Here is a 20,784-nt window from a genome sequence, read left to right on the forward strand (position 1 = left end):
CATGGGGAGTCTATGGGACTGACTCCCTTTTGCAGCCAGCCTCAATGACAGGCACGTGCACGCGCAACAGATTCACGTGCGCTGAACAAATATTTAAAATTAACTTACATATAATAATAATAATTAAAAAAAACGCCCTATATATCCAATCATATCAGACAACCCAGTACAAAAAAATAATAAATAAACACCCTTCATATTTCTGGATAAAACTGCTATCACTGTAAGTCATGAGGTGATTACCTCAGGGATAATAACAATTCTCATCAGTTCAGCAAACCTCTGTAGTCTTTTTACTCGTTCAGAATCGGAGAAACTGAGTTATTCCGATTCTATATATTCTCATTCATATATATTCCACCGTCGGATCACATTTAATACACTTTAATAATAATCAATGAAATATACAGAGTGAATCAGTGCAGTGTGGCAGTGAATTGGTCCAAATGATTTTATTAAAAAAGGTCATCTCAGGATAAATGTAAACCAGTTTAAACACCATCTAAAAATCAGCGGTTCAGTTCATCTGTAACACAAACTCGACTACGAGTAAAACGCTCGGTTCTAGAGGATCTGTGACGAGCAGCGCTGAATATGACACGCGTGATCTGAGGCAGACGAGCAACTTTTGTCCATTTTTTTACACACAAACAAGCTGCTTTCCTTTAGCGTCTCAAGAGGAGCATGCAGGGAAATGAGTGTCAATTCGAGTCCTCCAGGTTGCCGCACAGGCGGTCCATGATGCTTTGCAGGCTGGGCTGGACGATGCCCATCAGGGGTCTCTGGGAAGGGTCTCCGTTCCAGCAGGCCTCCATCAGCTGCCAGCACTCCTCGTCAAACGTGGACAGACGCTCGGGACGCGAGCCTGAAAGCAGCACACGCACACAGAGTTTACCCAGAGTTCACAGCGCGGCGTCGACGCGATCTGCCGACTGGCGCTCTTTACCTTTCTTGACGTTGGTCCACAGCTGGTCTTTACTGGAGCATTTCTCAAAGGCTTCTGGGAGTTTGACGGAGCCGGAGCAGAGATACCAGAAGAGGATCCCAAACGCGTACACGTCGACCGAGTTATCGTACTTTCCTACGCAAAAAAAAAACCCCAAGCACACGTACAATCAGAAACTGTAACTACAGTAAGGTTTTTCTAAATAAACATCATATGCGGTAAATCATTTTCATGGACCAATATAAAAATATATATAGATATAATATATAATATAATAACAATAATAATGTAAAAATGTAAAAAAATAATAATAATAATAATCACATACTATTTTGTTGAAATAAATTACTATTACTTTACATTTTAAAATAATTGTATCTAATGTAAAATGATCTATAAATTAATCATATTTATGACCTGATGTTAAAATTGTATACTGTTGTCAAAATATAAATAAATTAATTAAATAAAAAAATCAATCAGCAATAAAGCATTAAATGCTAAAAAGCTAATTTAGGCATCACAACATTATAATGAACAGTATGGATAATTGTACTGCAAACTGCTGAAGACAGTTAGATTAGAAAATTAAAGTGACCTGTGAAGAGTTCTGGAGCCATGTGGATGGGTGTCCCCACAATACTGCCCGACATCATGGCCTCGGGTTTACAGAAGCCCAGGTCAGTGATCTTCGCCCGGTTCTGTTTGTCCAGCTACACAGAAGAACACAAACACTTTATAATGCGTGATGAGGGGATATGAAACGTTCTAAAGCACTATGAAGGGTTATTAAGTATTATGAAGCGCTATGAAGGGCTATGAAAGGATATAAAGCATTATGAAGGGCTATGAAGGGCTACAAAGCATTATAGAGTGCTATGAAGGATTATTAAATACTATGAAGTGCTATGCAGAGTTATAAATCATTATGAAGAGCTACGAAGAGTTATAAATCATTATGAAGCACTATGAAAAGTTATAAAGTGTTATAAGCATTATGAAGGGCTATGAAGGGTTATGGAAGGATATAGAGCATTAAGTAGGGCCATAAAGCATTATGAAACATTATGAAGCACTATGAAGGGTTATGAAGGGCTACAAAGCATTATAGAGCACTATGAAGGATTATTAAGTATTATGAAGCGCTATGAAAAGTAATAAATCATTATGAAGCGTTATGAAGAGTTATAAATCATTATGAAGCGCTAAGAAAAGCTATAAAGTGTTATAGGCATTATGAAGGGTTATGAAAGGATATAAAGCATTAAGAGGGGCTATAAAGCATTATGAAAAATTATTAAGCACTATGAAGAGTTATAAATCATTACGAAGCGCTATGAAGAGTTATAAATCATTACGCAGTGCTATGAAAAGCTATAAAGTGTTATAAAGCATTATGAAGGATTATGAGGGGCTATAAAGCTTTATGAAGGGTTATGCAGGGATATAAAGCATTATATGGAGCATTGTGAAGTGCTATGAAGGGTTTTGAAGGACCATAAAGCATTATGAAACGTTATGAAGTGCTATGAAGAGTTATAAAGCATTGTGAAGCGCTATTAAGGGTTATGAAGGACCATAAAGCATTATGAAACATTATGAAGGGTTATGAAGGACCATAAAGCATTATGAAACATTATGAAGGGCAATGAAGGGTTATGAAGGGCTACAAAGCATTATAGAGTGCTATGAAGGATTATTAAATTTTATGAAGCGCTATCAAGAGTTATAAATCATTATGAAGCACTATGAAAAGCTATAAAGTGTTATAAGCATAATGAAGGGCTATGAAGGGTAATGGAAGGATATAGAGCATTAAGTAGGGCCATAAAGCATTATGAAACATTATGAAGCACTATGAAGGGTTATGAAGGGCTACAAAGCATTATAGAGCGCTATGAAGGATTATTAAGTATTATGAAGCGCTATGAAAAGTAATAAATCATTATGAAGCGCTATGAAGAGTTATAAATCATTATAAAGCGCTAAGAAAAGCTATAAAGTGTTATAGGCATTATGAAGGGCTATGAAGGGTTATGGAAGGATATAAAGCATTAAGAAGGGCTATAAAGCATTATGAAAAATTATTAAGCACTATGAGGAGTTATAAATCATTACGAAGCGCTATGAAGAGTTATAAATCATTACGAAGTGCTATGAAAAGCTGTAAAGTGTTATAAAGCATTATGAAGGGTTATGCAGGGATATAAAGCATTATGGAGCATTGTAAAGTGCTATGAAGGGTTATGAAGGACCATAAAGCATTATGAAACGTTATGAAGTGCTATGAAGAGTTATAAAGCATTGTGAAGCGCTATTAAGGGTTATGAAGGACCATAAAGCATTATGAAACGTTATGAAGTGCTATGAAGGGTTATAAATCATTATGGAGTGCTATGAAGGGCTATAAAGTGTATGAAATTAAAAATTGTGCATGGTCCCTTTCCAAATAAATGAAGGGTTATGGAAGGATATAAAGATTTATGGAGCATTGTGAAGTGTTATGAAGGGCCATAAAGCATTATGAAGCGCTATGAAAAGCTATGAAGTATTAAGCAGATGGTAGACGCAGTTCCTCACCAGAACGTTCTTCAGCTTGATGTCGCGGTGTAAGAGACCCTGACCGTGCAGGAACCGAATCCCCTCCACCACGTCCAGAGCGATCTGAAGACGCTCCTTCAGAGACAGACCGGCCTGAGAGAGACAGACAGGTCAATCATAACCACAGACGGACGAGCACACAGACAGACAGAGAGCTGGTGAAGTGATGGTACCTTCAGTCCGGTGTAGAGATCTCTGTGTAACCGCTCCATGATCAGCAGAACCGCGATACTGGAGCCGCCGCTGTACGAGTGATCGATAACTGAGCCGTGGAGATTCACCAAACGATCGTGTTTAGGCAGAGACCTGAAGGACACAGACAACTGCAATGATTAAACTACAATAAAAACAAACACTACTGCTATCTGTATTGAAAAAAAAAAACTTTCATCATTTTTAAACAATAAATGTAATTAAAATGACTGAACTCTAGTGTTGTTACCGTGTGTAGTGGAACTCGAGCGCTAGGTCGTTCCAGTGTTTGTCATCCGGAGGAACGACTGACTTCAGGGCACACGGGTGACGTCCACCCCAGTTATCACACAGATACACCACACCGTACTGACCCCGGCCCAGCTCACGGCCCATCTTCGGCTTTCCTGAGGACACACACACGGACTCAGACTCACATCACACGCAAACACACCCCATGTGATCCGTGTGTGTGTGTGTGTGTGTGTGTGTGTGTGTGTCTCACCGTGCAGCAGTATGTCTCGCAGCGATCGGCTCTCCAGTGACAGGCGGGCGAGTCGAGGGGCGTGATCCTTCCTGACCCGCAACCACAGGTCTTCAGTTCGCTCCAGACGCCCCGTGTGACCCTCCTCCAGCTGCACACACACATCAGTACACGACTCTTAGCATCAAAATATATATATACACACACACACACACAGTGTAAATGATTACTGAATGAATGACCTGTCGGAGCGAGGCGGCGAAGGCCTCGTGGGAGCTGTTCAGTCTGGTCCTGAACTGAGAGCAGATGCTCTTGGCCAGTTTGGGGGCACTCAGGCTCTCGATGGCGTCCTGCGCGACCTTGCGCTTCCACTCGGCCGTGACGGACGGAGGATTGACCCACGTGATGCGGTGGATGATCTGAGGAGACACGAGCGTCAGCCGCCGCACCACACACGCGAGCGCAGGGCATCATGGGTAACCTACCTGTTTGATCTGCTCCCAGAAGAGCCTGGTGACGGAGGAGCCCGAGTGGAAGGTCACCTCCACGTGATACGCTGCGTTCAGGATCTGAGCAAACAGCAGACATTCACTACACACTGAGAAACCAACGCACGGGCATCTGAGGCTGTCAGTGTTTCCTATTACCAGAGAGTTTCTAAATAAATCTGAAAACGTCCATGTCTTGTATGTAGTGTGTGCTGCACCTGTTTGAGGTGGTTGGAGGTGACGTTGCTGCAGGACTCAGGTGTGCTCTTCTCCAGGCTGCCCAGGCATCTCTCCAGCGTCCCCACGAAGCTCTCTCTCAGGTAGTCCACCGAGCTGGTCAGTTTATTAGCCACGGCCTGATTGAGACGCACCACGATCAGGTCCTGGATCTGACTGATGCACATCTTGATGTCCTTCGAGCTCACCGGCTCGCCGTTAGACGATATGATGATGTCTGAACACACACACACACACACACAGACTGATGTCATACACTGACCGCTCTATAGTAACAGGACAGGCTAGTGCTGCTCATTAACACTAATGAATTCCCTATGACACACAACAACAGAACAACTATCAGTGGACTTCCCCTCACACACACACACATACACACACACAGAGTCGCGTTTGACCACAGCAGATCCACACACACACGCTAGTAAAGGGGAAGTTAACAAGCTGTAAACTGCTCTTCGTGTGTGTCTCTTTAAATGCAAATGAGCTGCTGCTCCCCGCCCCGTTTCCAGACGAGGGTGGGGCCTTTACAAAGCCTGCATCGGTTTCTATGGCAACAACAAACAAACAATGAACTCTTATTTTGCCCATTAAAGCATGAACTAACGATGTAAACAAAAACCTTCATGAAATCTACACGACTTCTGTGCTAACTGAAAAATAAAAAATAAATCAAATAAAATCTAAAAAAAACAAGACTACAATAAAACGCCTCCAAAATGGAATAAAATATAATAGAAATGCCAATAAAATGAACTGAAAGTTAATTTTAGTTTCAGACACATGCTTTACTATTAAACGTGAAACCTTTCTGAAAACCTGACAGTGAAATAATAAACCCAGACTAAAACTACACGAAAAACCAAACTCAAGTGATGAACGAGAAATAAAAAACGAATAATGCTGTTTTTCTAATGAACAAATCTAAAGTAAAACTAAACAAAAAACTAAATTATCAATGATAAAAACTATTAAATGTTTCAGAAATCACCAATGATTTAAAACTTTAAAAAAATGGTGTAAAATGTATTACGTTTAATAAAATTCTATTTATTAACATTTATTAAATTATCAATGAATTAAAACTATTAAAAGTTTTTCAAATTGAAGTTAAGCATGCTAAATTGATGTAAAATTTTAAATGTAATTTTGTTATTTCTAATGGAAAAAAACTAACTCAACTAAAACTAGGACAGAATGACAACTAATCCAAATAAACTACATTTATAAATTAAACAAAAACGGAAGCTAAATCAGTAACATCATGGCCTTCATTTAAGACTTTTTCTAATGAAAAAATCTAAAGTAAAAAAAAACAAAAAAAGCTAAATTCATGTAAAATTTTAAATCTAATTGTTTTTCTAATGAAAAAAAAAACTAAACTAAAAATAGCGACAAAATGATTTGAAACAATAAAACTAACATAAAAATAGAAATAAAGTCTAAAAACTTTTTTATTTAATCTTATGATTTGCTAATGAAAACGAATCCAAACTAAACTAAAGTGAAACTGTACAGTAGACATCGATGCAGAAAAGCAGACTGAATGAACAGAGCAGTGTTGACCTCTGACCTGTGAAGTGCAGGTTAGCGGCGTCCTCCAGCAGCTGCTCCTTCATGCAGCTCAGCGTCTCCACGATCATGTCCTTCATCTCCTCCTGCTTGCGGTTAGCGATGGCCATCAGAGAGCTGTAGAGTTCTCCCTCCTTCTCACGCGTGTACTCCAACCTCCGCGGCGTGATCTGAAGATCCCTCTGCATGTCGAACGCCTGACACCACACATCACGCATACGTGAGGAACGATTAGCCACATGCTAGTCATGTGATTATCATGTTAACGACATGCTAATCATGCTAGAAACATGTTATCGACATGTCAGTAACTTGCTCATTATACTAGAGACATGCTAGTCATGTTAGTTACTTGCTAATCATGCTAGCAACATGCTAGTCACTTGCTAATCATGCTAGCAACATGCTATTAACATGCTTATCATGCTAGAAACTTTCTATCCAAATGCCAGTAACTTGCTTATTATATTAGCAACATGCTAGTCACTTGCTAGTCATGCTAGTTACTTGCAAATCATGGTATCAACATGGTAGTCACTTGCTAGTCATGCTAACAACATGCTAGTCACTTGCTAGTCATGCTAGTTACTTGCAAATCATGGTATCAACATGGTAGTCACTTGCTAGTCATGCTAACAACATGCTAGTCACTTGCTACTCATGCTAGTTACTTGCAAATCATGGTAGCGACATGGTAGTCACTTGCTTATCATGCTAGCTACATGCCGAGTAAAGATTTGAGTAAAACATTGAGCTTTGGGCGCATGCTCGTCTGAGTGCATTCGCTGATGGAATCAACTCTAAAGCACACTTTAACGGATCGAGTCAGCGACCGAGGAAGCGATGGAGAAGAGGTGGGGTACGTGAAAGATTGAGAAAGAGACCGGTGTCTCGAATACCGCTTCCATCTGTTATATTAGCAAATGTTCGGTCTTTACGGAAAAAGATTGAGGAACTGCACACACATGTTCGTTTTCAACACGAATTCAGAGACAGTTGTTTGCTTGCAATCTCGGAGACTTGGCTAACGAAAATGGACTCTGATAAAGAGCTGCTAATTAATGGTTTTAGTGGCCCATTTCGAACTGACCGAGACTCTGGGATAACTGGCAAGTCGCGAGGCGGGGGAGTATGTTTATATGTGAATGAGCGTCGGTGCAAGACTGTTGTTGTGAGAGAGAAATTATGCTCAAAGGACATTGAGATGCTAACGGTATCGCTCCCGCCTCATTATCTGCCTAGAGAGTTTCCCCAAATATTTGTATCTGTGGTGTACATTCACCCAAAGGCGAACGTGAACTTGGCTATAGAGTATATTGAAAAGAGCGTTATGAAACATCAGTCACTATCCCTGGATGCTCCGATCTTTATCATGGGTGATTTTAATAATTGTAAATTGGAAAATTCTGCTAAGAGCATGTATGGGTATGTCCAGCCAGGTATAAAAAGACATTGGACCAATGCTATGGCTCTATTAAGGGAGCATACAAAGCTTCTCTATTAGCTCCTCTGAGTTCATCAGATCATAATTGTATTCATCTAATCCCATGTTATACTACGGAACTGAAGAACTGAAGTACAAAAACTGTGAAATCTTGGACTGATGATGCTATTGAGAGTTTACGAGGATGTTTTGACTGTACCATATGGAATGTTTTTATGGATTCATCTGCTGATATTGATGAGCTTAATGATGTGGTTAGTTCCTGGGTAACTTATTGTGTTGACTCCGTTATTCCCGAAAAACTTTTACGCTCGATTTGAAGAGCTGAACGGTGACTTAGAACATATGTTTTATAACTCCTCTCAAGAGGGAAGTTCACTTGTCTCCTTTAGTGTAGAAAATGTAGTCAATCTTTTTAAACAATGCAAAAATAAAGTGAATCCTGGTAGGGTCCTGAAACAATGTGCTGAAGAATTGGGTCCTATTTTTACTTATATCTTTAATTGGTCTTTTGAGGTTCAGTATGTACCAAAACTTTGGAAAGAGTCTATCATTACTCCAGTTGCAAAAAATAATTGTCCTAAAGGCTTGACAGATTATAGACCGGTTTCCTTGACCTCGCTTATAATGAAGGTATTTGGAAAATTAGTAAAGGAGGTACTATTGGAACAAACTACACCATTTCTTGACCCGATGCAATTTGTTAATTATTTTGCAAATTGGTGTCGAGAGGCTGGTCTACTTCTGAATGCTGAGAAAACTAAGGACATGTGCATTGACCTGTGGCGAAATCAGGCAGCAGTTCCAGATACTTTTATCGATAATCAGATGATTGAATTGGTTGATAGTAGGGATGTCCCGATCAGGTTTTTTTGTCCTCGAGTCCGAGTCATTTGATTTTGAGTATCTGCCGATACCGAGTCCCGATCCGATACTTCTATAATACATAAGAAAAGAATAAAGAAGAGCGAAAAAACAGATCCAGGATCTTCATAAATTACATTTTGAAATATATTCAAATATAAAGCAGCTATTTTAAATAGGCTAGTAAAAATATTTCAAAATCTTACTGTTTTGCTGTACTTTGGATCAAATAAATGCAGGCTTGGTGAATAGAAGGGACTTCTTAAAAAAAAAAAACATTAACAAGCTTACTGTTCAAAAACTTCTGACTGGTAGTATAGGCAACTTAATTTTTTCTCTAATTTCTAGCTTTTAATTGGCTTAGAAATCTATAAATGCTGGACAATAACAAATAATAATGATTTGTTTATATACTACAAACACTGTTTATCACATAATAATGCAGAATAGTTTCTATACTGTAATAAATACTATGTCAATCAGCACTGCATTGTTCATACTTTATTTATCACCTGCTGGAGATGACTTGAAGAACAATTTATTGTCGTGATCGTATATTAATGTCTTCGTGTTTGCATAAGTTTCTGTTTTCCTGTGCGCACCACAGCATAGCTGGACGCTTTTGTCCATATTAGGAGTTTCCTGATATCAGCGCGAGAGCGCGCTCCGGCTTCGAGTATGAATGAAACACACACTGCATGAGAGTTTAGCGCTCTGTGATGTTCATCTCGCTGTATCCTGGGTCCGAATGAAATATCAGGTCATGCGCAAACTATCATGTCTCTTTGAGTTTGAATCTATATTTATTCACACCAGCTCTTGAAAACAAAGTGATGTCATGCCGCACGCGTTGCTGTTTCTGTGTGGAGTCAAAAGGGTATAACTCTGTACCACCGCATAACAAAAGATGTGTTAAAAATTAATGAGAATATATATATATCCGAGTCCTGATCGGGAGGTAACGTCCGATTCCGATCGAGTCTGAAACCACGCGATCGGGCCCGATTTCCGATCACGTGATCGGATCTGGACATCCCTAGTTGATAGTTATAAGTACCTAGGTACTATCATCGATAACAAACTAAATTTTGCTGAAAATACTAATAGATTGTGCATGATGAGCCAACAAAGACTTTATCGTTTACGGAAATTGGCGAAATGTAATATTGATAGGACACTGATGATTGCTTTGAATCGATTTTAACTTTCTCATTGATTTGTTGGTTTGCCTCTTTAACGGTCAAACAGAAAAAACTTCTATTAAAGGTTGTAAATAATTGCAGTAAGGTATTGGGTGTGAAATTTATGATTCATTTCAGACCCTCTCTTCAGGATCTTTGTACAGGGTCCCTTTAGCCAAGACTAACAGATTCAAATTTTCGTTTGTTCCATACGCGATTAAGGTGCTTAATTTAAATAGGAAGAGGTAGAAATATAAGTTTTATAACTTTCCAATGTGCTATTAATGTTGTGTATGTGTTTGTCTTGTATGTGGTGATATCATGCTGCAGAACAAATTGCCCCTACGGGGGACAATAAAGTTTTTACAATTACAATTTTAACAATGCTAGAAACATGCTATCGAAATGTAACTTTCTAATTATACTAACGACATGCTAGTCACTTGCTAGTCATGGTATTACTTGCAAAACATAGTAGTGACATGGTACATGCTAATAAAATGCTAGTCACTAGCTAAAAATTCTAACAGCATGGTAAAATATTACCAGAATGAAGATAACATGTAGTACTAGTTTAACTACAGCGAAAAAATAAAAAAAAAGATTTACTTGGTGAACTTTAACAAAAATAAAAGATTTTTTATTTCAGCTAGTTGCTGCTTCTTCTAATTATCATTTCAGTTTAGTTTTTTTTTTTAAGTTTAGTTTCTCATAAAAAAAAAATTACATTTAAAAAGTTTTAAATCACTGGTAATTTAGTTTATTACTTGTTTTTATCGTATTTTCTAATAAAAGTTTTAGATCAAAATGCATCTGTAATTGCAACACAAAAGAAAAACAAAGAAATTTAACCCTTTGTTTCTATTTATATGTGATATATCCCACATAAACTAAAAGACATTGACTGATTTATTTTATGCACAAGTAGCAAGACATTTTTCAAAACATTTCCAAAACCAGTAAAAACTACATTGTTTCTGAAAGAAGTCCCTTTTGCTCTCCAAGGCTGTTTATTTGACACAGTAAAATACAGTAAAAATAGTGAAATACTATTCTAATGTAAAATATCTGTTTTCTGTCTGAATCTCTTAAGGGGGTCGCACACTGGACGAGAAGTGCAGCGTCACATTGATTATATTACATTGTGCAATATAACATTGCACAATATTCAATCATATTGTTCCTTGGTTACTGCTGTAAACGCTGCACTAATGAACACTGCAGTGGGTGGAGCTTAAAGCGTTTCCTTGGCTACTGCTGTAAACAAAGCACTTCTGAACACTGCAGTGGGCGGAGCTTAAAGTGTTTCCTTGGTTACCACTGTAAACAAAGCAGCACTGCACTTATGAACAGCAGTGATACAGTGTTTCCTTGGTTACCACTGTAAACAAAGCAGCGCTGCACTTATGAACAGCAGTGATACAGTGTTACCTTGGTTACCGCTGTAAACAAAGCAGCGCTGCACTTATGAACAGCAGTGATACAGTGATACCTTGGTTACCGCTGTAAACAAAGCAGTGCTGCACTTATGAACAGCAGTGATACAGTGTTTCCTTGGATACCACTGTAAACAAAGCAGCGCTGCACTTATGAACACTGCAGTGGGTGGAGCTTAAAGCGTTTCCTTGGTTACCGCTGTAAACAAAGCAGCACTGCACTTATGAACAGCAGTGATACAGTGTTTCCTTGGTTACCACTGTAAACAAAGCAGCGCTGCACTTATGAACACTGCAGTGGGCGGAGCTTAAAGCGTTTCCTTGGTTACTGCTGTAAACAAAGCAGCGCTGCACTTATGAACACTGCAGTGGGTGGAGCTTAAACCGTTTCCTTGGTTACAGCTGTAAACAAAGCAGTGCTGCACTTATGAACTTTAATATGCTTTATAGAGAGGCAAGTTGAACAGAAAAAATGCCATCTAAACTTTTCTAAAGACAGTAAACTCCCCTCAGACACACATTCATATAAACTACCACTAAATGAAACTTGATTTGAACTGTCAAATATTTGAATAAAATTTCAACCGGCTCGCAGTTAATCGTTTCATCCCTAGTGAAACACGACTATATTAGTGGCCAGTGTGACGCAGGATTGACAGTGTTGATCAGAAGCAGAGTGTTGTGTTGTGTTGACCTGGTTGATGAAGAGGTCGAGGCAGCGGCAGTGGACGGTGTTCAGCAGCGAGGCGGCCTCCACCTGATGGTTCTGCAGCAGCTGTCGAGTGAAGGGCCCGAGCACACGCTGCACACGCTCCAGATTCTCTCCCACAACACTCTGCATCTTCCCGGGCGTCTGAGCCGGAGCCCCACAGGCACAGTTTCCCGCCGCAGCAGCCACGAGCTCCAGGGCCAGCAGCTGTCTGTGCAGGGCCCCGGGGTCCGAGGAGCCGCTGGAGACCCGGATGAAGCAGACGGGGAACGGCAGAGTCTCACGCACCTTCTGCAGGTCGCTCACCTGCTCGGCGCTCAGCGTGTCTGTACTGACGGCGTAGAGGATGATGGGAAGGATGCTGCGCTTGCAGTCCTCCAGAGCCTCCTCCACCGGCTGGACACCGCGGCACGGGAGCACCATGACCTTTGCCTCCTGGACACACACACACACAGCACATGAGCGCACTTTAATATATTCAAATGTTTATTTATGCACATTTTTATAATTGAAAGGATATTTTCTTCTTTTGCAAATATTCAGTATTCAAATATTTAAAAAAGAAATCAGTGATTAAAAATGTAATTACGATATTATATTTATACTTATGAATGTCAAATTTTCTAAAATATAAATAAATAATATTAACATATTAAAAAATATGTTTGTATGTTTGGTCAATTAAACGGTCATTATGAAACAAAATGTATGTGGATGAATTAATGGCATGAAAAATATTTGCAAAAGAAAATATCTTTTCAGTTATGACAAAAAAAGTAAGATTAAAACAAAAAGCAGTGTAAAAACAATAAATACAATAAATTGCATTAAAACTGCACTTAGTACTTTGTGTGTTTTCGTTAAGTTTTTTAACCAGTTAATATCCACGGTATTTCCAGACAATTTTGTTTACAGAATAAAGATTTTAACACTATGTCATTGCATATTAAAAAGCAGTATATATTTAGTCTTGGGCCTGGAGCGAGGGAGCCCTGAACACCGTGTGAAATCAGCTCGAGCAGGTGAGAAGTGTTTCTCCTGATAAAGCAGTGTGTTCCTCTGGGAATCCGTTCAAGAAATATTAGACAGGGCGGGTCGAAGTTCGACTGTAAGATTAATCCAAAACGGGCGTGTCAGAGCGAGAATAAAGAGCGCTAGCACACGAACACAATAGAGTCAGTCAGCGCCGTCTCTGACACAACAGCCATAAAGCGCTCGAGTCTCTCTGGAACAAAGATGGCCTGCAAACACAGCCGCCGGAGCCCATCAGACCTGAGCCCAACAAAGATCTGATTCAAGCACCTCGAGAGTGTGTGTGTGTGTGCTTTAGCAGGAATTTCACTGCCTACCATCAGCGAACGCTCAGGGACCCGCGGGCTAATTAACGTCTCTGTGCTAACGTGTGTGTGTGCGGATCGAAAACAGACGAGGTTTCATTTGAGAGCAGACGTGATTCTAGCAGATGTGTGTGACGGCAAACATTTAAACTGCAAGACTGTTCGAGTCTGATCTGAGACCTCTGTCAGACTTTGATTTTGTGTTGGTAATTTCCATACATTTGTGACAAATTTTTTAAAAATTATATCACATTTACCAAATTGACTCAAGTCTTTTTTAACAATACAGATTATATCAGCTCTACAGTATCAAATAGAGAAATAGTGTGTTGGTAATGCAGAAAGACAATAATAATGTTGTGGCTTTTCTTAAAATTTTTAAATATATTTGCACCATTTCTTATTGCTTTGCAGTGAAAATAAACCACAGACAACATTCTTCCAACACTGTTATGACTTTTCTAACTTCGAGACCCACTGCATAGGCTCCAGACTAACATTTGAGGACACCAGCACTAGTGCCATTAAGATCTACAGAAGGTGGCTCCTGAATTTAAATGCTTCTCACAAGATTTTACAGAGATGTTGATTCTGTGAAGAATTCAACTGCTTTCTTCACACTGTATCTCCCAGCGCTGTTTACATCAGTGTTGCGTGATCGAGATGATTCCATGAACGCGAAATCCTGGAGGATCTGACTAAAGGGTTCTGACTTTGACTAAAGCGATCCGAGTATGATTTGAGGCTGATCTGACTTTGACTAAAGCGATCCGAATCTGATTTGAGGCTGATCTGACATTGACTAAAATGATCTGAGTCTGATTTGAGGCTGATCTGACATTGACTAAAATGATCTGAGTCTGATTTGAGGCTGATCTGACATTGACTAAAATGATCCGAGTCCGATTTGAGGCTGATCTGACTTTGACTAAAGCGATCCGAGTCTGATCTGACTTTGACTAAAGCGATCCGAGTCTGATTTGAGGCTGATCTGATTTTGACTAAAGCGATCAGAGTCTGATTTCAGGCTGATCTGACTTTGACTAAAGCGATCCGAGTCTGATCTGACTTTGACTAAAGCGATCCGAGTCTGATCTGACTTTGACTAAAGCGATCCGAGTCTGATTTGAGGCTGATCTGATTTTGACTAAAGCGATCAGAGTCTGATTTCAGGCTGATCTGACTTTGACTAAAGCGATCCGAGTCTGATCTGACTTTGACTAAAGCGATCCGAATCTGATTTGAGGCTGATCTGACTTTGACTAAAGCGATCCGAGTCTGATTTGAGGGTGATCTGACTTTGACTAAAGTGATCCGAATCTGATTTGAGGGTGATCTGACTTTGACTAAAGCGATCCGAATCTGATTTGAGGGTGATCTGACTTTGACTAAAGCGATCCGAGTCTGATCTGACTTTGACTAAAGCGATCCGAGTCTGATCTGACTTTGACTAAAGCGATCCGAGTCTGATCTGACTTTGACTAAAGCGATCCGAGTCTGATTTGAGGCTGATCTGACTTTGACTAAAGCGATCCGAATCTGATTTGAGGGTGATCTGACTTTGACTAAAGCGATCCGAATCTGATTTGAGGCTGATCTGACTTTGACTAAAGCGATCCGAATCTGATTTGAGGGTGATCTGACTTTGACTAAAGCGATCCGAATCTGATTTGAGGCTGATCTGACTTTGACTAAAGCGATCCGAGTCTGATCTGACTTTGACTAAAGCGATCCGAGTCTGATTTGAGGCTCGATCTCCCACTGATCTGAGTATGAGTTGACTGATCTGTAACTGATCAGAGTGTGATAGACTTATCTAAGTGTTTTAGACCTGTTGGAGTCTGATTTGGCACTGATCTTAATTTAATTTATGAATTTAATCTAATGACTTGACATTTGACAGTTTGATACCAGATTATCTAAAACCAGTTATCTAAGTGTTTTTAGACTAACGGGAGTCTGATTTGCAACCAATCCAAGAACTTAATGAGTCTGATGAGAACTGATTTGACTCTGATTTTAGTTCTATCCAAAGCCTAGTCTGATTTGAGGCAAATTCAAACCCAATCTGATCTGAACTCTGACTCGAGTCCCAGTTGAAGTTGAGTCTGATTGAAGACAGATCTGAAAGTAATCTGAGATTTTGATACCAGACTGATCTAAGTGTATTTAGACTAAATGGAAACCGATCTGAAATGGAGCCTGATTTGAGACGGATCCAATTCCAATTTGCAACCATTCCAAAACCTTAATGTGTCTGATGTGAAACTAACTGAGTCCCATCCCAGGCCGAGTCTGAATCAAAACAAACCCAAAACCAACTGAATTCAGAGCTGAATCCGATGTTAATCTGATCTCACACCGATCAGAGTCTGATTTGACACTGATCTGAAAATGATCAGAGTTTAATTACAGACTGATCTGTTTTTAGTCTGATTGGTGGTTTCTGATCCAAAACGGAGTCTGATCTGTGACCGATCCAAGACTTTAATGAGTCCAACACAAAACTGATTTCAATCTGATTTGAGTCCCATTTGAGGTTGAGTCTGATTCAAGACTGATCTGGGTTTAATCAAAGTCTGATTTCAAACTGATCAGTTTGACAGAGGAGTATATAATTTTTTTATTTTTATATAAATCAGGAGTCTGATTTGGAACTGATCCAAAACGGAGCCTGATGTGTGACCAATCACATACCTTAATGAGTTTGGTCTGACTCAAGATAGATCTGAAACCAATCTGAGTTGAAAAAGTCTCGCACTGATCTAATTCTGATCTGATACTAATCTTAGACAAATCTGAAGCCTGATTTGCAGCTGATCGAACACGGAGTCTGATTTGAAACTGATGTGACTTTGACCGAAGTGACCCGAGTCTGATTTGCCACCGATCTAAGACCTAATAAGTTACTCTGATTTGAAACTGATTCAAGAACTTGGTTTGACTTATTTGTAGCCTCATCCGGATTTATAATAGATCTGATCAGAGACTGTTATGACACTGATCTAAAACTGACCAGAGTTTGAAAGCGTTTGCTCAGAGTTGGAATAGACTAATCAGAATCTAATATAAGTCTGATCTAAGAGATCTGAACTGGTCCAAACACTGGGCCCAGTTCAAACTCTTTTCAGTCATGAAAACAAACAAACTAATGAAAGAAAGGAATCCAGCCGTGACTGAATCCACCAAGTATTTATAGGAAGGTCCCAGGATACAGTTTTCCCATCGCCATGGAGACACACACACATCCCAGCAGCACCCAGTGGCCTTGTTTCCACTGCTGGTCATGTGAAGTGCACCAGACCCACAGAGCAGGGTTACATAAACACCAGGAAAGGAGAGAAGAGAAGCTGATTGATGTTCCTGCAAAAACAAACTCCTCATCTCACAGAAACAAATCACATTTGATTTTGTTTTTGAGAGAAACTATGTGAGCCCCGCCACCCCTGACCTGCAGCAGTGCGTGATGGAGCGTGATCTCCAGCTCGGCCAATCGCTGCGCAGGATCCTCACACTCCTGGATCTCCAGGTCCTCGAGTGGAACCGTGTCCCAGCGTCCGCAGTGAGCCGCCAGCTGATGCACCAGCTCGTACTGTCCCGGCAGAGCCAGGCTTAAACGTGTCTGACGGCCATGTGTGAAGCACAGCTTCCTCCTCCTGCAGGCCCCGCCCTCCGGCCCACAGGCCCCGCCCACCTCCGAGCCCAGGGGGAGGAGCCTCTCTCCCAGCAGGCAGTTGAGCAGCTGGTACCGAGCCGAGCAGTCCTGGCCCAGGATGAGGATGTAGGGGACTCTACCGACCACATTCTGCAGATATTCCTCCTCGTGACGCGGGAGCGAGATGCAGCTGAGCTGACCTGAGACACAGAGAGACTCTGAAGATTAACATTCATCACCAGTCAGAATATCAGCACCTTTTAGATCGGACCAGGGCTTGAAAACACAATCTAAAATTGCAATATTTTTCAGCCTTTTACGATATTTGATATAAATCTGGAGATTTTTAGTATTTTTTTCTGAAAATAGGTTTAAAAGTGTATATTGTTCCCTCCATTTCGACCAAACAATCAATGTAAAAACAAAAAATCATTAAAGTAAAATACAGTAATTTTGTTCATTAAACGAATGAATGAAAGAAACATGTCTGAACACATTTTAAGGGAAAATCAAGCTTTTTATATTATAATTTTTACCAAAACTGTTTTCTTTTCTTTTATTTCGTAGATATTCCAATAAAACTGGAAGTCCACCAGTTTGGTCCAAAAAAAAACAAACAAAAAAACTAAAACAGTTTAATTCATAAAAATGCCACATGGGTTTCCATAAATATTTTAGTAATAACGCAAATTAATCAATGTATCAAGGTTTTAATTGATTCACAGAATGAATCAAACTTACTAACCTGTTTTTGATATTAAAGTTTAAATAATAAAACTATCTTTATGAAATTAATGAACAAATAAAAAGCACATCAAATGCCAAATCAGGGTTATTATACTTAAAAAAAACTTTACTTGAAATAAAATAAAATAAAATATAAAATATACATATAGCCTATATAAAACAAATATAAAAAATATATTTAAATATTCAGCTTGTCGCGAAGACAACATTTCTATTTTTTTTAGTTTGACAAAATAATTGAAACTGAAATTTTAAAATAAAACTACACAGACAAAAAAAAAAACCAAATTGAAAAGAAAACTGGGAAATAAATCGAAAATATTAATAACTATAACAGTACAGTATAACACTGCACGATATATATATATATCTCTATATCTATGTGTGTGTGTGTGTGTGTATCTGGGCTATGGAGTGCATCCCTGTCTGACGCTGATGAAGCCGAGCTGAAGTAAGCGAGCACTGTGCTGGAGAAAGCAGGCCCAGAACAACAAGCGCAGCAGCAGTGTTGAGTTAGCTGTGTGTCCTGAGGCGTGCATCTCATGACCGTCTCTGAGCCGCTCACAGAGCCGCCAGTCATTCAGGTTATTATTAGGAAGTGCTCATAATCCCAGCGCTGCTGAGTCACTGCCTTATACAACAGCCTCTCACCGCGCAATCTGTGCCGCACGCTATCAGCCCACAACCATGATTCATGCTGCGCCACAGAGATCACCAACAACAACAACAAAGAGTTTTTACCATTCATAAGTGCTAATTCGCAATTAAATTGTAACCAACAAAATGCTCAGTGCAACAAAAAAAAAACCTTTTTGTAAAAATGGAAATAAATATTCTACCGTCTGATGTTGATAGCCAAGGTTTTAACCCAGTCATGACTAACGAAAGTCTACAATGTTATCAGCTCATTAAGAAATACTAAACGTAGGGAGGTTCACCAATTTTACACTAGGTTTGTCAAAACTCATACCTCCTGTTATCTCTCATCTAATTAATTTATCATTTGAACAGTGTTTTTCCTACTGCATGGAAGCAATCCATTTTTAAATCTGGGGATCAAGCAACTATAGACCAATCAGCATAATGCCAGTATCCCAAAGATTGCAGAAGAGGAAGTTCTTGAACAACTGACATCTTATCTCACTACAGCTAAGAGTGGTTTACTCTGTATGCAAATTGGTTTCAGAGTAAATCATTCTACTGAAACAGCTACTTTACATTTAACAGAGCAAATATAATCTTAACTTGGTGGAACAGTTGGTGCTATGTTTTTAGATCGGCGCAAAGCCTTCGACGTGGTTAATCACAACATTCTTCTCTCTAAATCATCTAAGTTACAATTTTCATCTGGGGCTTTAGCATGGATCTCCTCCTATTTATCAAATAGACAGCCATTTTAATAAAAAAAATTAAAGGGGTTCACTCTAATAACTTAAACTGTACAATGGGCGTTCCCCAAGGATCAATACTAGGCCCTTTATTATTTAGTTACTGTTCTTTTTTGGCTCTGGTGGGATGTGTATAAGTATTGCTGTATTGTACATGTTTGTTGTTTTGTTCTTAAGTTTATCTGTGATTATGATTACCTCCCAATGGACCGCAAATGAAACTAACCATTGGCTAAATTCGGTACAATACATTAAAATCGTAATATTTATGCTAAAATTGCACATGGTCACTTTTCAAATAAATGTTAATAATAACACACACACACACATACACACAAAAGTGTAAGGTTGCTCATTTGCAATTAAAAAAACATCGAAATTGCGCAAAAATAAATAAAATTATAAGATTGTTTTGTAGGATTTTGCACTTAAATGATTTTGAATTTTGAAATTAGCTATTAAATTACGACGCAAAAAAATATTTTATAAATTTATAAGTTAATAATTTGCAATTAAACATTTTACTACGGAATTGCGCAATTTAAAAAATTATACATATATAAATATTTAAAGTTGCTAACTCACAGTTAGGGTTGCAAATGGGCAGAACATTTTTGGAAAATTCCCGGAAACTTTTCTAAAAGTTAAAAAAATTCTAAAAAGTTTCCAAAAATTCTAGAATGTTTCCGGAAATTTACCAGAAATGTTCTGCCTCTTTGCAAGTAAATTTATATCAAAGGAACTGTGCATGCTACAACATAAATATGGCATGTGTGTGTGGAGATATATATATAAAAAAAATAAATAAATAAAAAAAAAATTTATATATATATACACATACATACACACACATATATATACACATACATACACACACATATATACATACACACACATATATACATACACACACATATATACATACACACACATATATACATATATACATCAAAGACTTGAAGACATTGTTTACAGCAGATTGAAGCAGCGATGAAGCGCATGAGTGCTGTTTGTGATCATGAGCTCCTGCAGGATGTGTGTTTACATGCGGCTCATGAGGGCGTGGCCAGAGCTTCCTGCGCCGTGATTGGTCAGAACAAGCCTGAGCGCGAGACGAGCTCTGACAGGCCTGAGGAACGGGACGCACATCAGTATAAATCACAGTCCACAGAAACACGCAAATAAACATGTGGGCTCCAGGGAAAGGGCAGGGGTCACGTGAGACGGGTCAAAGGTCGCGCTGTGAGACGTCAGCGAGTCTGACATGAGACCGAGCACTGCTTCAGTCTCTTCTCTGCGGCTGATTAAAGCACACTCAATGATTTGATTGAGAAACCAGAGGAAACTTGCATCAGACGAGCAAACTCCTTTGTTACAGGAAAGAGGATAAACACACCTAGACACACACTCTCTCTCTCTCACACACACACATCCTCTCTCTCACACACACCTAGACACACACTCTCTCGCTCACACTCACACACTCTCACACACACCCTCTCT

General features: G+C 39.3%; 1 protein-coding gene across 1 annotated transcript in view; it reads right to left on the bottom strand.

Moving 5' to 3' along the window:
* Window positions 1–436: 436 nt before the first annotated feature.
* Window positions 437–20,784, bottom strand: part of dstyk (dual serine/threonine and tyrosine protein kinase) — a 25,383-nt gene continuing 5,035 nt past the window's right edge. The window contains exons 2-14 of the mRNA XM_059544165.1: window positions 16,943–17,346; window positions 12,140–12,589; window positions 6,522–6,717; window positions 4,930–5,165; window positions 4,709–4,792; window positions 4,466–4,642; window positions 4,245–4,374; window positions 3,990–4,146; window positions 3,721–3,853; window positions 3,527–3,640; window positions 1,545–1,659; window positions 947–1,081; window positions 437–865 (exon numbers count right to left, since the gene is read on the bottom strand). Coding sequence (XP_059400148.1) covers window positions 702–865; window positions 947–1,081; window positions 1,545–1,659; window positions 3,527–3,640; window positions 3,721–3,853; window positions 3,990–4,146; window positions 4,245–4,374; window positions 4,466–4,642; window positions 4,709–4,792; window positions 4,930–5,165; window positions 6,522–6,717; window positions 12,140–12,589; window positions 16,943–17,346 — 2,495 coding nt within the window. The 3' untranslated portion in view covers window positions 437–701. The remainder of the gene's footprint in view (window positions 866–946; window positions 1,082–1,544; window positions 1,660–3,526; window positions 3,641–3,720; window positions 3,854–3,989; window positions 4,147–4,244; window positions 4,375–4,465; window positions 4,643–4,708; window positions 4,793–4,929; window positions 5,166–6,521; window positions 6,718–12,139; window positions 12,590–16,942; window positions 17,347–20,784) is intronic.

Source organism: Carassius carassius, chromosome 48, assembly GCF_963082965.1.
Source record: "Carassius carassius chromosome 48, fCarCar2.1, whole genome shotgun sequence".
NCBI classification, from domain to species: domain Eukaryota; kingdom Metazoa; phylum Chordata; class Actinopteri; order Cypriniformes; family Cyprinidae; genus Carassius; species Carassius carassius.